General features: G+C 39.2%; 2 protein-coding genes across 17 annotated transcripts in view; one reads left to right on the forward strand and one right to left on the reverse strand.

Annotated features, from left to right (window-relative positions):
- The window catches only part of PPP6R3 (protein phosphatase 6 regulatory subunit 3), a 57614-nt gene extending 54466 nt beyond the window's left edge, over positions 1-3148 (forward strand). For all 12 annotated transcript variants that reach the window (XM_081919232.1, XM_081919233.1, XM_081919226.1 and 9 more), the window contains one exon: positions 1678-3148. In XM_081919232.1, coding sequence (XP_081775358.1) covers positions 1678-1729 — 52 coding nt within the window. In that variant the 3' untranslated portion in view covers positions 1730-3148. The remainder of the gene's footprint in view (positions 1-1677) is intronic.
- A 1212-nt stretch (positions 3149-4360) lies between these two features.
- The window catches only part of LOC309374341 (solute carrier family 9 member C1-like), a 51548-nt gene continuing 39489 nt past the window's right edge, over positions 4361-16419 (reverse strand). For 2 of the 5 annotated variants that reach the window (XM_081919159.1, XM_081919157.1), the window contains 4 exons: positions 12852-13028; positions 11066-11203; positions 8675-8860; positions 6332-6845 (listed from right to left, as the gene is read on the reverse strand). In XM_081919159.1, coding sequence (XP_081775285.1) covers positions 6546-6845; positions 8675-8860; positions 11066-11203; positions 12852-13028 — 801 coding nt within the window. In that variant the 3' untranslated portion in view covers positions 6332-6545. The other 3 variants (XM_081919158.1, XM_081919161.1, XM_081919160.1) reach the window with 3 other exon arrangements.

Here is a 16419-nt window from a genome sequence, read left to right on the forward strand (position 1 = left end):
GCCAAAAGACCAAAGGCAGCTTATTTGGTATCACACAAGCATTTTTAAAAATTAGTAGTATCTAAAATTTTAAACCTAAAAAGTAGCATAAGGCAATTATAATAAAGGACCATTACAGTGTTTTAAACAGTAAAAATTCAGACCATCCATTTCAACCAAAGGCAAATTGCAATAAAAATATATTTAAAAGCGGAGAAGGAAGAATATGTGGACCACAGTCCCAAGAACCTTATAGCTTTTATTTAACAATGGAAGAAAAACCTTTATGGATGAAAAACTTGAGTTGGGTGGAAGTAGTCATGTACTTGTACTCTACCTTTCAGAAGTCCATGATATATATGACATATACAAAGAAGCAGAAACTGATACAGTGGTACCTCTAGATGCGAACGGGATCCGTTCCGGAGCCCCGCTCACATCTAGAAGCAAACGTAACCCATGTCTGCGCGTGTCATGTTTTGGCGCTTCTGCGCATGACATCATTTTGAGTGTCTGTGCATGCACAAGCGGCGAAACCCAGAAGTAACATGCTCCGTTACTTCCGGGTTGCCATGGAGCGCAACTCGAATGCGCTCATCCCAAAGCACATTCAACCCGAGGTATGACTGTAATGGTAGCTTTGAAAGATGCTGATTAAACTTCAGGTTAACATTCACTGATTCATAGTCTCTTCTCCACTCCCGTTCTTTTTACGGAAATCAGTGCTTTGTCTGGTTAGCACAGGAAGAGAGAGAGACAAAAAGTTATCCCCAAATTTCTTTTTTAATGGGAAAAACTCTTCTCCTCGGTGTCAACATTTCTGGGAATTTTATATCTCTGTTTGCAAACAGCCCCCTGCCACTGCCTTCCTGGGGCCCTGTAACTAACATTGAGGAATGGGAAGGCTGATTCTTTTGATGTCTCTGTGATTGCTCCCCACTTTGGGCTGTATCCCTTGCTAGTGCTTCTCAGCGTAGACCCACTGAAGTTAATGAACCTAAGGTAGGTCTGTTAACTTCGGTGGCTCTGAGTAGGACTAAAGTTAAATACAACCCTTGTCTCAGGTAAAGCTTCCTTAGAGCACTGCTCCCAAAATATTTTCATTTCATAGTTTAGAGCAGAGCTTTCCCAACTTTTCATGTTGGTGGCAGTTTTTAGACATGCATCGTTTTGTAACCAGAGGTTAAACTAACCCCATTCCAGCCCCAGGAGTAGTGCAGGAAGCGTTTGCACGACATACCTACACACTGCAACTAACGTGTTGTGACACAGTTTGGAAAGCCCTGGTTTAGAGTATCTGATGTGATCACCTTCCTTAAATTCCTACACCAGCTCTCAAATAGCTCTCTCAATAGCTTTCAAAAGTGGTTCCTCCCATTTTTCTGTTCTCATATTCCACAGTATTTCTTGAATCAAGTAATTCAGGATTGTGGTGCTAGGATTGTGGTGTTACCCAGTACTTTTTTTGCTAGGGGGAAAAAAGTGCCAGTACTCACTGCCCAGAAATGGCCATAGGGGATTCCCCCCTTTGTTTCAAAGATAGGCAAGTGTGCAAAAAGAGCTGCTCTACACATGCTCAGGGAAAGAGGCAGCAGGGCTCCAGCATCACAACTTTTATCTATTTCCTCATTTTGCATTTTTTAATTAATATAAAGGTGCACTATGCTAATACTTGGTTCCACATTTTTTAACTTTTAGGACTGATCAACAAGCTCTTCTAGCAGAAGCATCCGTTAATGGCCCTGTATGATATGTGATATTGACTGCTGTTGGCTGAAGAATATGAACTGATATGCAAGGATTTATGTCTCTTGAGGATTTCATCTAGAGTAATTTTGGAGCCAGTCAATGCTGCACTAATTTCGCAAGGGATCAGGACCAGCAACATTTATATTCTAGATTTTAAGACATTGTACAGAAATTCATAAGTGTAAAAATTGCACATTGAGAAATACCAAGAAATTTTTGCGTATGTTTATAATTGTATTGTTCTAAATGATGGGTGGCCTGTGAAATAAGATCTTGCCACCCTAGTAACAAAAGTAGTGATACTATAGTTAAAATGGCTGTAAGAATAGTTTTATAAAAAAGTGAATACACAAATCTAATGTATTTGAGGCATAACTATTTGACAATTAGTGACCAAAGTATTTAGCAGTTTTCATAATATTTCACCCTAAAAATATCTGAAGTCCATGTTTCTTTCAGTTTGGCAAAGAATTGTTCATCTGCAATGCCCTTTAAATGTTTTGGTTTTAGATTTTGAAAAATGATTTTAAAAGAATTTTGGTGTTCAACATTTTACAGCAGATTTTCAATTGGTAATTGTTTTCTGTATTGTTTAAACCAGATCAAAATGTAAGTCTATCGGTAGAGATTTTAAGTATTTATTGCTACAATTTAGTTGACAAATTGATGTTACTGTAAAGCCATACGTTCTGTTAAGTCTTTGTTTGCTTGAAACAATACCTTACAGGTGAAACACTAGAATATTTTTGAAGTGCACATGGCTTGTTGTGTATTTTAAGTGATTCACCTTTTTTTAACCCATTCACCAAGATGTACTTTAATTCAGAGCATTATAAAATTAAACATTTTTGGAACAATCTTCATATTTAAAACACTGTAATCCTTTTGACAAATCAACTAAATATAATGAAATGCCCATGCTGCTCATGTAATTACAGTTCATGTGTTTTAAAGGTATATCTTTTAAATATCAAAATTGGGCACTTGAGCATGTTAATTGTTATACTTTCACTGTTTTGATCTGTGTGAAGTTTTTCATTTGTAAGTTTTAAACCAGTTTTTTTTCATAACTGGCTTGTGTATATATATATAGTGATTATGGAAACTAATTGTAATTTATAATTTTCTATGTCATAAAATTCCAACCGCCTTCTCAAACAAGCAATATAATGTATATTGCCACATTGTCTGGTGAAAGGGTTAAAGTACTTCACCTCTTGCACTTTTAGATGCAAATCCATTTTTATTTCTTTTCATAGAAAGTTAGTCATTTATTTTTACATCATTTGTTTTCCTGACCAGTATTTAAAAGCCAAAAGGATACTCTAAACAATGGCCAATGACTTATTTTAGAAAGTGTCCCAAGCTATGTGCCTAATACTACATTGCATACAGAAATAAAGACAAATGTATACTGGTACTTCATTTTATTCTTCCCTTGTTTTTAGCTTTTCAAAATGCAGTGTTCATGTAAAGTGTTCCCACCTGCATTTCAAATAAACATTTCGCTATATTGGAGGGATCTTCTACATCAAGTAGCAAAACAGGAAGCATGTTGCTGCTTACCTACTACAAAACAAAAGTGGATGCTGTCAGTTCCAGCTCACTGGTAGTTCCCATGTTCCATTTACAGTAGAAAGAGAGTTTAAATCCAATGCTTTCATGCTCATAGCATCTTTGCTTTTTTCAAAGAAACTGGAATTCATTTGGTTAGTTATGAGTATTGGCACCTTGTATGCCACAATGGATTTCATCATCAAAGGTGTGGTGTATTCCCACTCTTCTAAATTGTTCTCCAACTTGTAAACGTTTGCAAAGTGAAAATGTTTACTAGTTGCAGCTGCATCCCCAGGTAATTACACAAAAGTTTTCAGGTGATAAACTTTGCCAAGTGACGAGCAGGATTAAGTATCTCCAAATTTTAATTCCCCCCCCCCCACACACACACACCGAGTAGTAAGTGAACAGGCCCCTTTTTGCTGTATAAAACACAAACGAAAACTTTCCATTTCAGTATGTTCCTTTCAAAGTGTTGGAGTAAGCTAGAATTGAATTCAGCTCCTACTTTTCAGGATGCAAGTCTGAGGTAACAATCCTAAACTCAGTGGAATTTACTTTCAAATAAAGATTTATAGGATCAACAAAGTCCACTTAACGGATTACTTGGGATCTTTTTAGTGCATGTGTGCACAACAGGGAGATAACATGCGCTGATGGTTTATCCTTGCTTCAGAGTTGATTAAAAGTATCTGTTTTTTAAATTAAATTATAGGATGCATCTTGTTAAAAAAAATAATTATTCTGTTAATTCATGACTACCAAATCCTGATGTACCTAAAAGGAGCACACCTTCCCCCCTCCCATGGAGTGAGCATGGCTTCCTTTTGCTTTCATTCCACATGATACGTAGTGGCACAAAATACCTCCCTCTCTCAGAGAGTTTGTTTACCTTCTGAAAACACTTTCAGGTGATGTATATTAACTCCTTTTAAAAGCAATCTGCTCCAAGGATATTTGTGGTGGTTGTAGACAATGTGACTTTACTGTTCACGAGGCCAGCATCAGTGGCTATAAACATTCAGACTTGTGCATGTATCAAAAGGTAAATAATTCTGAAAGCAATATCAATGGGCATTGTTATTGCTGTGTTTGTCTGAATTCTATTGAGGCATAAATTAGTTTAAAATTTATTACACAAATTACAACAGCTAAAATAAGATCAGATAAACTAATAACAGTTTGAACAGTCTAGATTAGTGTGCATACATGGACAGTGCTGTTTTGCCAGCATTTACGTCTAAGCCAAATTTTGTATAACTTTAAATCTTTCACAGAACAAAGGCTAACTAATAAAAAAAAACTGGCTCCATCAGCAAGCTGATATTTAACACTTAAGCTTGTTTCTCTACAAAACCTCATATCCTTGCTCTCTGGTGCTGTAACATGACATGTGTTTCTCATTATTTTTTCACTTTGGGGTTTTTTGAGCTTAAATATGTATACTCCTGTAAAAGAGAAAATTACATGGTCAAATGTCTCAGCTACATTTTCCATACAGTATAATAAACATCTAATTTAATAAATGAATTATTACAATTACTAGATTACTAGACACTTGTTTATTTTCAGACTAGCCACCTGGTAGTGAAGTGAGATCCATCAGATTTAAGTAGGTGTGACTCTTTTTTTATATACCCAAATGAAAGATTTGAAACTGATCAATTATCACATTGTTGATGAACCAGGACGTTTTGAATCTTTCCCCCCTACATATCTAAAACTCAAGGATGGAACATACTGCAGCTACTTATGCAGTCTTATCAGGAAAGCAGATGGTGGAATCATAGACTTGGGTAAAGTTGAAAGGGACCCAAGGACCATCTAGTCCAGGGGTAGTCAACCTGGTCCCTACCGCCCACTAGTGGGCATTTCAGGATTCCAGGTGGGCGGTAGGGGGTTCTACGGCACATGTTACTGCAGCACTGGTGGGTGGTAAGGAAATTTTACCATCAAGAAAGATGCATTAGTGGGCAGTAGGTATAAAAAGGCTGACTACCTCTGATCTAGTCCAACCTATTCAGTTGATGGCAGCCTCATTTTATGGAAGGCCTCCTATTAACAGCCCAACAAAGAGAACCGTGCTACACTACCAGACTTTAGATACTTTGGTCACTAAGAACACAAAGAATATTTTGCATTATTCTACTTTATGAAATTTTTATGCCTGCATTTATACTGTGGAGTAAGTCACACAGAGTTCAGTGGTCTTACTCCTAGGTACAGGAGTATAGAAGGGGTGGGAAACTTGTGGCTGCCTAGATGATGTTGGACTCCCAACGCCTATTAGACCCAGGTAGCACAGCTAATGCTCAGGGATAACAAGAGTTGCACTCCAGTGGCACTGAGGGCACAGATTCATCATATAGCATTGCAGGCTCAATTATTTAAGTTTACACATCCTGCATTATAGAAACCTAGTATTTCAATTTTGCTAGTTGCCATTACAAATAATCAATTGTCTTAGTAATTTAACATGCTGGCTTGAATTCCCTTTGCATAAGCAAGCACTGCAGTAGTTTCCAGTTTGAATAATGCCTGCCTCCTAAATGTGGTATTTCATGTATTTATTATCTCAAATGAATTGTGTGTTAAATGTTGACATTGTGTCCAGAAAGTACCCTGCTCTGAATTAAACATTTCAACTTGCCTCTATCCCACTGTTCTTTTAACTAAAGGAATGGCCCTACATTAGCTTTGCAATGTACTCCCTGGTGTGGCTCTGCTGGTGCACAAATGCATCTTGCTGCTGCCTTGCCCCTCCCTTTCTTTTCCGCCGAACTTCTCTTGCATGAGACTGCTGTATTAAAAATAATACCATATGCCCCTACAGGTATAGAAGGCAAGAAAGAAAAAGGGGAAGAACGGAAACAGGAGCCTTTCATGCAAGCAACTCCAAATCCTTATTTGGTTTGGAGCAACACTGAAGGTGTAAGAATCAAATTTGGTTTACATTTAATATACACTTATACTTACCAAATCAGAGTTTATTGTACTTGGACTGGAAAGATTCATTCCAAAAACATGTCCCAAGGCAGCTGTAAAGTTTAAAGGGCTTTAAAACTTGCATGAATTTTGGGGAATTAGAAAAAACCCTATACAATATTAAAATACAGAACTTTTTCAAATTTATCTTGTTTACATTCGCCCGTTATTTTGTAAATTTTCACAGGAAATTAAATTCCTGTAAGAAGGCTTTAACTATCCTGTTTATTGTGGCTGAATCCAGTGTGTCCCATCTAGGAATGGGCAGGCTTCTTTCATTCATGAAAGGAACTGAGATCCAACAGAGGAGGCACGCTAGAGGAGGGGAGGCAATTCTGGCCAATTCCTCCTATCTCCCATGCAACTCCTATGATGAGTACTGCCAATTTTATGTCCTCCCTCCCTGCTCCATTCTCCTCTTCCAGCATGGCTGAGAGTTTGAGTTTCATACCAGGTCGCCGAGATGAATGATAGTGGCCCTCAGTGCTGCTTGAAGATGCTGCAGGGTTCTTTCGTGCTCCTTGCTCTGAACTTCGTACAACCAGCAGTTTTGTTGATGATGCAGTGCCTTGTACCTAGAATATTGCCATGGTAATCGTTATTTTTGAAATTAATTGAAATACAAAATGGAATAACACCTCATCCAGGCAGCAGCCTTCTTCATAGCTTCTACATAAAAGTTAAATTAAGCTGAACACAATAATGGCTCAGTACAATTTTAAATTTAATTTTAATAATACTCAATAAGGAGAGCCACAACTCACCCTCTCAACACACAAAATTATCAAGAGGCATGTTTGGGCTTAATATTTCAAAATACTCTCTTACTACATTTTCTCAAGACGCAGTAGCATGATATCTCACCCTTGTACCCCAGACTCTCATGAATTTTATGATTTTTCCCCAATTATGATTTTTGTCTAAAGCCTTTTTTTGTACTTCTGTAAACCCTGAGTTTCCTCTGAATCTGCTAATGACTTCCTCTTGTGTGTGGATAAGTAAAATTTTTGTCCCACAAGCTTCCCTGACTGATGCTATCCCTCCAGTTGCCAGAGAAAGGCACAGCAACAATCTTCTCATGGTTGCTCCTGGAAATAAAATGGCTGAGATGTGCTCAGCAGTGACAAACCAGAACTGAGGGGCATGACAAGAGAGAAGCCCTCAACTCAATAAATGACACATAACATGTCAGAAACAAATTCAAAAAAATTCCACTTTGAAATAGGCTTTGGCATTTTCACATCTATTAATCTCCCCAGCAGTAGAAAATCTGCATTAATAAAGGTGGGGGAGAAGGTCTAGGGATTTTAATTTCGGGTGTGAAATTGTTTTTTCTTTTCTTACAAATTTTATTGTCTTCCAAGACAAATACACGTACAGCTGTTAATTTTCGTGCACAATAGTTTTCAAGTTGTGGGGGTCCAGATGTTTTCCCTTCAGGAAATACCACTGCTGTGTTTTAGAGACAAGGTGTCGCTGTGGTCTAAACCACTCAGCCACTTGGGCTTGCTGATCAGAAGGTCGGCGGTTCGAATCCCCGTGACAGGGTGAGCCCCCATTGCTCAGACCCAGCTCCTGACCACCTAGCAGCTCAAAAGCACACCAAAATGTGCAAGTTGATAAATAGGTACTGCTCTGGCGGGAAGGTAAACAGCATTTCTGTGCGCTGCTCTGGTTTCGCTAAAAAAACTGTCTGTGGACAAATGCCAGCTCCCTCAGCCAGTAAAGCGAGATGAGCGCTGCAACCCCAGAGTCGTCTGCGACTGGACTTAACTGTCAGGGGTCCTTTATCTTTACCTTATATTTTAGAAAATCACAGAAAACATTATGCCCCCAATCTAACTATGTTTACAACAGCATGCATTTTTGCATGCAAATTCAAACCCTAGAACACACTACAAAGTAGCTGTGGCTGCTATCAAGTGGCAGGAAGCACATTTCTATGTACCAGATACAGCTAAGGATGTAGATGCAGAAACTGGCTTACCTGCATGCATAGTCCTACCTGTGTCACGGCAAATACAGTATTTTTCTGTGTATTAGAGGACCTCATGTATAATAGCTTTTTTGAGGGAAGTTAATGTTGCAATGAAAGGCAATCTAGGGATTGTAGTTTAACACGTGTTGTGAACATTCATTCAAAGATATCGATGATATAACTAATAACAGTGACACAAGTTCCTTATTCAATCTGTTTACTAAATTGGTGTGTGTGTGTGTTTATTTATTTCATTCCGTACAAGCCAACAACTGTCCCAATGTAACACTAAAATAGAACAGCTCTGGTAACCATTTTATTTTGTTTAAAAAATACTTGGGAACACCAAAGACTACTCTTTTCCTCTTCTTTCCCCTCTTTCCAGTGCTGAAGATATACTATGAATTAGAGGACAAACATCCTTACCTGATGGCAGGTTTTAGGTAAAAGAAATGGTGCATAGTAACGCTGCCCTAGTTGACAATCTAGAACAGTTCCGTGTACAAGAATGACCTCATCCATACTCCCATCAAAAATGTCACATTTGGTGTGGTTTGGTACATCCAGCAAATAAATATTAGAAAGTTGCACACACATCTTGTAATTCCAGTCCTACAATGAAAAGTCATATGATACAGTTTCTGCAATTGTTTATAGAAGTTGAAATATGATATGAGTATAGTGGCTTAAATTTTAAATAGCTCAAAGAAAATCAGTCTAGCATTGGTAAGTCTACATTTACATTTTATTTAGTGGCGCTGTTAGGCTTTCTGTTTTATACTGTTGCATATGACAATATGACTTGGTAAATGGAGGTATGTGTACTTACCTTCATTATTTCCTTGGCCTGTTCGCTAAGCAAGTAAATTATGTAAAAGATTGCCCAGCATAAGCAGTTAGTTTTCAAGTTGATAGTTTTGAATGTATTCTACTTAGTTTCCCCCTCATTCTGCTTTTATTAAAAAGGTAAAGGTAAAGGACCCCTGACAGTTAAGTCCAGTCACAGACGACTCTGGGGTTGTGGCGCTCATCTCGCTTTAGAGGCCATGGGAGCGAGCATTTGTCTGCAGCCAGTTTTTCCAGGTCATGTGGCCAGCACGACTAAGCCGCTTCTGGTGCAACGGAACACCAAAACCAGAGCAGTGCACGGAAACGCTGTTTACCTTCTCACCTGAGTGGTACCTATTTATCTACTTGCACTTTTTGGCGTACTTTCGAACTGCTAGGTTGGCAGGACCTGGGAATAAGCAACGGGAGCTCACCCTGTCGTGGGGATTCGAACCGCCTACATTCTGATTGGCAAGCCCAAGAGGCTCAGTGGTTTAGACCACTTTTATTAACAAAGTTTAAAATGGAAGTTTTACACAACAATCCAGTCAGACAATCTAAAATGATGAGCAAACAAATCCACACCCCTACACAACCTTGATTACACCATTTCAGCTGTAACAACAATTTAGTTAGTTACCTACTATGTGTAACAACCTTGGTGTGCCATCGTATTAACCCAATTATTTAATCCAAGACAAAAAAAATGCACATATTCCATTTTACTTTCCCTTTATTGTACGTCAGTTTTAGACATTTTAATGCCAATCAACATTTCAGTTCAAACACCATAGTTGATTGAAGTTATGCTTTTTTCTAGTATTAAGCTGCAATTCCAACAACCGTAAGCAAGTTATGAATTAATCACCTTGCCAACAAAGGTCGGTATAGTAAAAGCTATGGTTTTCCCAGTAGTGATATATGGAAGTGAGAGCTGGACCATAAAGAAGGCTGATCGCCGAAGAATTGATGCTTTTGAATTATGGTGCTGGAGGAGACTCTTGAGAGTCCCATGGACTGCAAGAAGATCAAACCTGCTCTGGTCCATGGGGTCACGAAGAGTCGGACACGACTAAACAACTAAACAACAACAACAAAAGTCATGGTCTAACTCCTCTAGATAATCCAGTATAGAATAGAACTGGGGAGACAATAGGTTCAAATCCCCATTCAGTCATGAAGCTCACTGAGGATGGATGACCTTTGGCCAGTACAGTATCTCCACCCAACCTATTTCAGAGTTGTGAGAATAAAAAGGTTGCTGGACCACAGATAGATCCAAGTGAGCAACATGTTCCAATGAAGACTGGGAGTGGACGTCCTCTAGGCTCCACCCCCTTGCAGAAAACTTCAGCACCTTAAGAGGGTGAACCCTCTGACCTGAAGGGGGACACTCCTCTGATCCACAGCCTCCCTCCTGGTACACTCCTTACACTGCTGGATTGACAATGTGCACTGTGAAGCTTTTGGTTCTTCAGGCTCAGGGAAGGTTCCTCTAGAGTCTGGGGTCTGGCCCGATAGGTCTTAGTGGTCCAGAAGGTTCCTCTGGGGGCTTCTGTCCAACAGCATCAAGTCTCCCTATGTTCAGCTCTGAGCCCTGACCTGAACTGGCTTTTCTTCTGGTGTCCACCTTCTATGCCAGGCATAGGCAAACTCCAGATGTTTTGGGACTACAACTCCCCTCATGCCTGACCACTGGTCCTGTTAGCTAGGGATGATGGGAGTTGTAGACCCAAAACATCTGGTGAGCTGAGTTTGCCTATGCCTGTTCTACGTATTCTCCAAAATTCACCCTCACTAGGGTGATTTTGCCTGATTTTAGTGGGAGGAGCCACTCACTGCAAAATTGGTAAAATACTGACCAATTAAATATGCCTAATTGTCTCACATAAATTTAAGATGTAGATTTCTAAACGGTTTTTTTGTGTGTGACTGCAGACAACACAGAAATGTATCACATATTACACATGCTAGAACACATGTGCCTACCTGGTTAGGAAGGTTTTCCTTGAAAGTTCTGAGAGCGATATCAAGAGCAAGTTTCAGCCATATTTTATATTCTAGGGAGGGGGGTTCCAAAAACTTATCAAAAGCTTCTAGCAAATCATCTATAGAGATAAAACATGTCTGAAAAAATAAAGCAAGAAAATGAGAAATGTTAACCTTTAATCAAAGCAATGGTGTTTGCATATTTCCAAACATTTTGAGTGCTACATTCTAAGAAAGAAGATAAATTCTGCACAATTAAAATTCTTGTTACATTTCATTTAAATTATATATTCCTAGGGGGAAAGAGACATTTCTGTATTTAAATTAAATTTCTTAAGAATTATCGCACGAGAGAAAAGTTGCTGCTTTAAACCATACCCTTCTGGGGCCAATTTGAACATTATAGCAATGGGACAATTGTTTCTGCTGTCAGGATTCCTCTTGGTAGTTGGGATTCAAAGGCTTACAAAAACGTTAGGCATGCCCAGTGAAGATACTGCTACGTCTCCTCAATTTCAAAAGCAATTTGCCTCCTAGAATAGAGGGTCACTGTGTAGGAAACCTAAACACCTCTTTGATGAATGGAGGTAGCTGTGTGATTCTTTGGATCCCATCAGCAATAACCTCTGGATACAGCTGCACTCAGGCATTGTGGGACTATCAAGATGGTGAGTGGCTTGCAGGCAGGTGCTGCAGTAGATCAAATCACTGCTGCTGTCGCTGCAGTGCTGCCACCACTGAAGGTAAGGTCCTGAATCACTATTGCTATTCTCCACAGCATAATTTCCAGTGTTTCCAATCATTTCCTTTTGTCTATTAACTGTACATAGTTACATTACTTATGTTTATGCTCCAAATCTTTCCTTTCTGCTAAAAAGAAAAATACATTGCCTGGTAATTTCTGCTTCTATGTACAATACACTTTGCTTTTGCAGATGCTTTTAATGGCTGCTTTCATACAGCTCTGTCACTTCACTAGAAACCTCATCTGATGGAGGATTCTCAGGTTGATTGCTGCGATTTTCAAGATCTTCCACTCTTGTATACAGTTCTAATTTGACTCGGTTCAAAGTTTTTATTGTTTTAAGCCTAAATTCAAAATTTCATTAGCTGCTTTTGCTGTTGTGTCCATTTCCCCAACTTCCATGTCAGTAGGGATAACCAAGTGGCACCCTCCAGATGTTGTACCATAATTCCCATCATTCCTTTAACTCTGGTAATTATCACCATGTGGAGAAAGAGATGTTTCTCTCTCATATTACTAGGGGATCATCCAATTAAGCGGAATGTTGGAAGATTCATGACAGAAAATTGGAAATGCTACTTCGCAAAGCACATAGAAAAATTTATGGGATTTGCTACTACAAGATGTAGTGATGGCAATCAACTTGCACTGCTTTAATAGGGGATTACATAAACTCATGGAGAATAAGGTTGTCACTGTCAGCTAGTCTTGAAGTCCATTATTACCCCCAGTGTCAGATGCAATACACCTTTGAGTAATAGTTGCTGGAAATCAAGAGCATGAAAGTACTACTGTCCTCATGTCCTCCTAGTGGGCTTCCCATAGTCATCTGGTTGGCCACAGTGAGAAGTGAATGCTGGTTATGTTTTCATGTTGTAAGACAAAATTTGTAAGAATTCCCAAATTCAAAACTGGATTTAAATGTAAAAAACCAGGTTTCACTAATACACAGAATTTCACTTCCGCTCTAGTTTAAATCTATTGCCAATTATTAAGCAAAATGAATTTCATGTAACATATTGGAAAGCAGAATTCTCCAACCTGCACAGCAGTTTCACATGTAACGCTATACTCCATTTCTTGCTTCGTCAAGCAGTTGAGTTCTCCTATTATAGCCCCAGCAACCAGGTAGTCTGTATAGGAAGTGATTGGAAGACGTGCGCGGATTTCTTTAAAAGCTTCTTTGCTAACTCCATAACGAGGAATGGAACCAGAAAGCTAGTAAACAATTTTTAAAGGAAGGAAAACAATATTTAATCTCAGATAGAAAAAAAATTTGGATCTGCTGGAGATCTTTCGCAGCATTCAACTGAATAATTGCACAGGCAAAACGACTTTGGTTTGGGGCAGTGTTCTCGAAGCTATCAACATGAGTTTGACCAAACTGCGGGAGGCAGTGGAAGACAGGAGTGCCTGGCGTGCTCTGGTCCATGGGGTCACAAAGAGTCGGACACGACTAAACGACTAAACAACACTGCCCCAAACCAAATCAGAGAGGCCTTGCCCAGCTCTAGCAGATACTCTACTGTCCTGCAAAGGCACATCTCTCTCTTGTGCACAACTACTGCTAGCAAACTGGAGTGTTCTTTACTGTTTCCAAGCACTACAACCTGTTAAGCAATGATGTACAGTGGTACTCAGGTTAAGAACTTAATTCGTTCCAGAGGTCCGTTCTTAACCTGAAGCACCACTTTAGGTAATGGAGCCTCCCGCTGCTGCTGCACCATCGCTGCACAATTTCTGTTCTCATCCTGAAGCAAAGTTCTTAACCCGAGGTACTATTTCTGGGTTAGCAGAGTCTGTAACCTGAAGCGTCTGTAACCTGAAGTGTCTGTAACCTGAGGTACCACTGTATAAAAAAGAGAATACCTCCTTCAGCACCACAGCTGATGGAACTTTTACCACTATTACTGACAATTTCCCTATGGGGTCTGGCAGGCTTGGGATAAGCATATAGTTCACATATAGCTGAATTTCTTAACTCTTGTCTCACTGGTCTTATTTTATAAAGTTACTACCTACTTGGAATTCCTGAGCATTTAGCAGGCTATAGGTCTAAATAAAAGTACTATCCATTTCAGTATCCAGTAATTTGTGTTTTAAATTATGAACCAATTTTATGATGCAACACAAGATCTGAAGAATGTATTTCATGTAATACAGGAATGAACATCATTTTCAGAGACCATACAAATGATTTAAAACAGATGTGAAATTCTCTCTATGCAGACAATTATAGGCACTGGTGATGACATTAGATACATATGACTAATCACGCTTAATGCTTGCTGTTGCCAATTTGCCTTATTAGCACAAGCAATTTGGGCACAGGATGACATTACTTTAATTAATGTAAGCAGCTTGTTCATTTATTGAGTAGGGTACATTTGTAGAAAGGTTACTTTATCCGCAAATTAATCATAACCTTCTTTATTATTATAAATTCAGAAAAGCTGAGGAGGAAAAAGACTTCTCCAGGCAAAGCAAAAAATTAGGTGATGAAAGTCTAAAAGTAATTTACTGTTATTTTACTATTTTTTTTCCTGCTGAGGTGAACTAAGGTATTTTGTCCTTTTTATCTGAAAGCTGTATATGAGGGGGAGACGAAATTGCTATCATTACTTAAGCCAAGACATTATGACAATTAGGAGGAGAGGAAAGCAACAAAGAAAAGCCTGTGAAGATTTAATATAAGTTGTGCGCGCGCACGTGTTCCACTTTTTCATGCAATAAACATATGTCGATCACTGTGGTATAGTTAAATTAGCATACAAAGACGAGGGAACAATTCTGACCATTGTTTAGCCACAATAAAATATACTTTGAAATATAACAGGATGTTAAGCTCCATATTGACTCTTCTGCTGTTTATGTCAAAATAGTTTCTGATATTTTTGAAAAATTATATTTACTAAGAGTGAGATCCAACATGGTGCAAGTGGACAGTCACTCATGAAAGGAACCCACTCGCTTCTCTCTTTCCCCGTATGCTCCCAAAATCTGCTTCAGAGAACTGTGGGACACTCTGGTACAGATTTTCGGGATGACCAGGAGTGGGGAGGGGAAACGGAGAAACTGGAAGTGCCATTGTGCAAGCAGGCAGATATCACTGGATGTTTCCAAAAATACATGAGTTTTGGAATTGGAAACATAGCAGCTTCAGTATTCTGGGGATTTGAACAGTTTTTAAAAATCCAATTCAAAGCTATTTCTATTACTATATGACTGATTTTATTAACAGGAGCAACAGGAAGGGACAGCTGAGAAGGCCACTAGGTAAGAGGTTGAATTACAACATGAAGCGCAGAAGTTCAAGCTCAGAAGAGGCCAGAGGCATCTGTGAAGCTTGTAAGGGGTGGGACAGGGAGCAATGTAAGACATACCATGAGAATTGGGGCAAATACTGGAGAAAGAGGGATGATCAGGCAAAAATGATATTGGGCTCGTCTGTCTAAATTCATACAACTGTTGTAAGAACACCTCTATACTGGAAATAAGGGTGCAATCCTATGGCTGCTCAGGGCTCTCAGAGCTCATTGCAAAGAATCAGGACAACTGAAAAGACCTTGTTCATTGTGTCCAGCCGCCGAACTTCAATTAGCAGAGAGACCCAGAGCAGGATCTGATGTTCAATGAAGTGCATGAGAAGGCACATAATGTATGGGGGGAAATGGTTTCCTCAAAGAAACCAAAACATAAATGAATTTTTAAATAATTCAGGTAGGTGATAAGAGCATGCATCACTGTAGCCAGTTAATGGGTTCATCTACATCGGAGTTTAGATTTGAAGCTGTTTGTGTTTTATTATTATTATTATTATTATTATTTTGCAATGGCCACAAGCCAACCTTCTCATCCAAGTATAGGCCCACATTTCCCCCCTGCTAAATTTGGATTTTCCCAATCTGCAGATAATCTGGTACGGGGATAAAATCCAAAATAAAATTGCACATTATTCAACTGTTGGTCTCTAAGGTGCTACTGGACATTTTTTATTTATTTATTTATATATTTCTACTGCGTCAGACCAACACGGCTACCTACCTGAATCTAGAACCATGGATAAAGTGAACAGAGGAAAGTTTATCTCCCTCTTTCCTAACATGAGAACTTGTGGATATACAACGAAGCTGAATGTTGGAAGACTTGGGACAGATAAAAGGAAGTACTTCTCCATGCAGTACATAGCTAAACTATGGAACTCACTCCCATAGGCAGCAGAGATAACCACCCAACTGGTTGGCTTTAAAAAAGAATGAGACAAATTCATGGAGGACAGGGCTACTGATGGCTACTAGTCACGGTGAGCCATGGTGGCTATGCTCTGCCTTCACAGCTGGGGGCAGCAATGGTTCTGTACACCAGTTGCTGGAAACTGCAGGAGGGGAGAGTGCTCTTGTGCTCAAATCCTGCTTGCTGGCTTCCCACAGGCAATTGTTTGACCACTGTGAGAACAGGATGCTGTACTAGATGTGCTGTCAACCTGATCCAGCAGGCTCTTCTTGTGGTTCTTATGCATCTGAGAAAAGAAAGGGAAAAACCCTTTTCTGATTTGTGACTGTGATAGTCCAAAAGGACTCCTAAGAATTGGGACTTTTTACGCATTGCC

The sequence above is a fragment of the Podarcis melisellensis genome (assembly GCF_964234715.1).
Source record: "Podarcis melisellensis genome assembly, chromosome: 1".
NCBI classification, from domain to species: Eukaryota; Metazoa; Chordata; class Lepidosauria; order Squamata; family Lacertidae; genus Podarcis; species Podarcis melisellensis.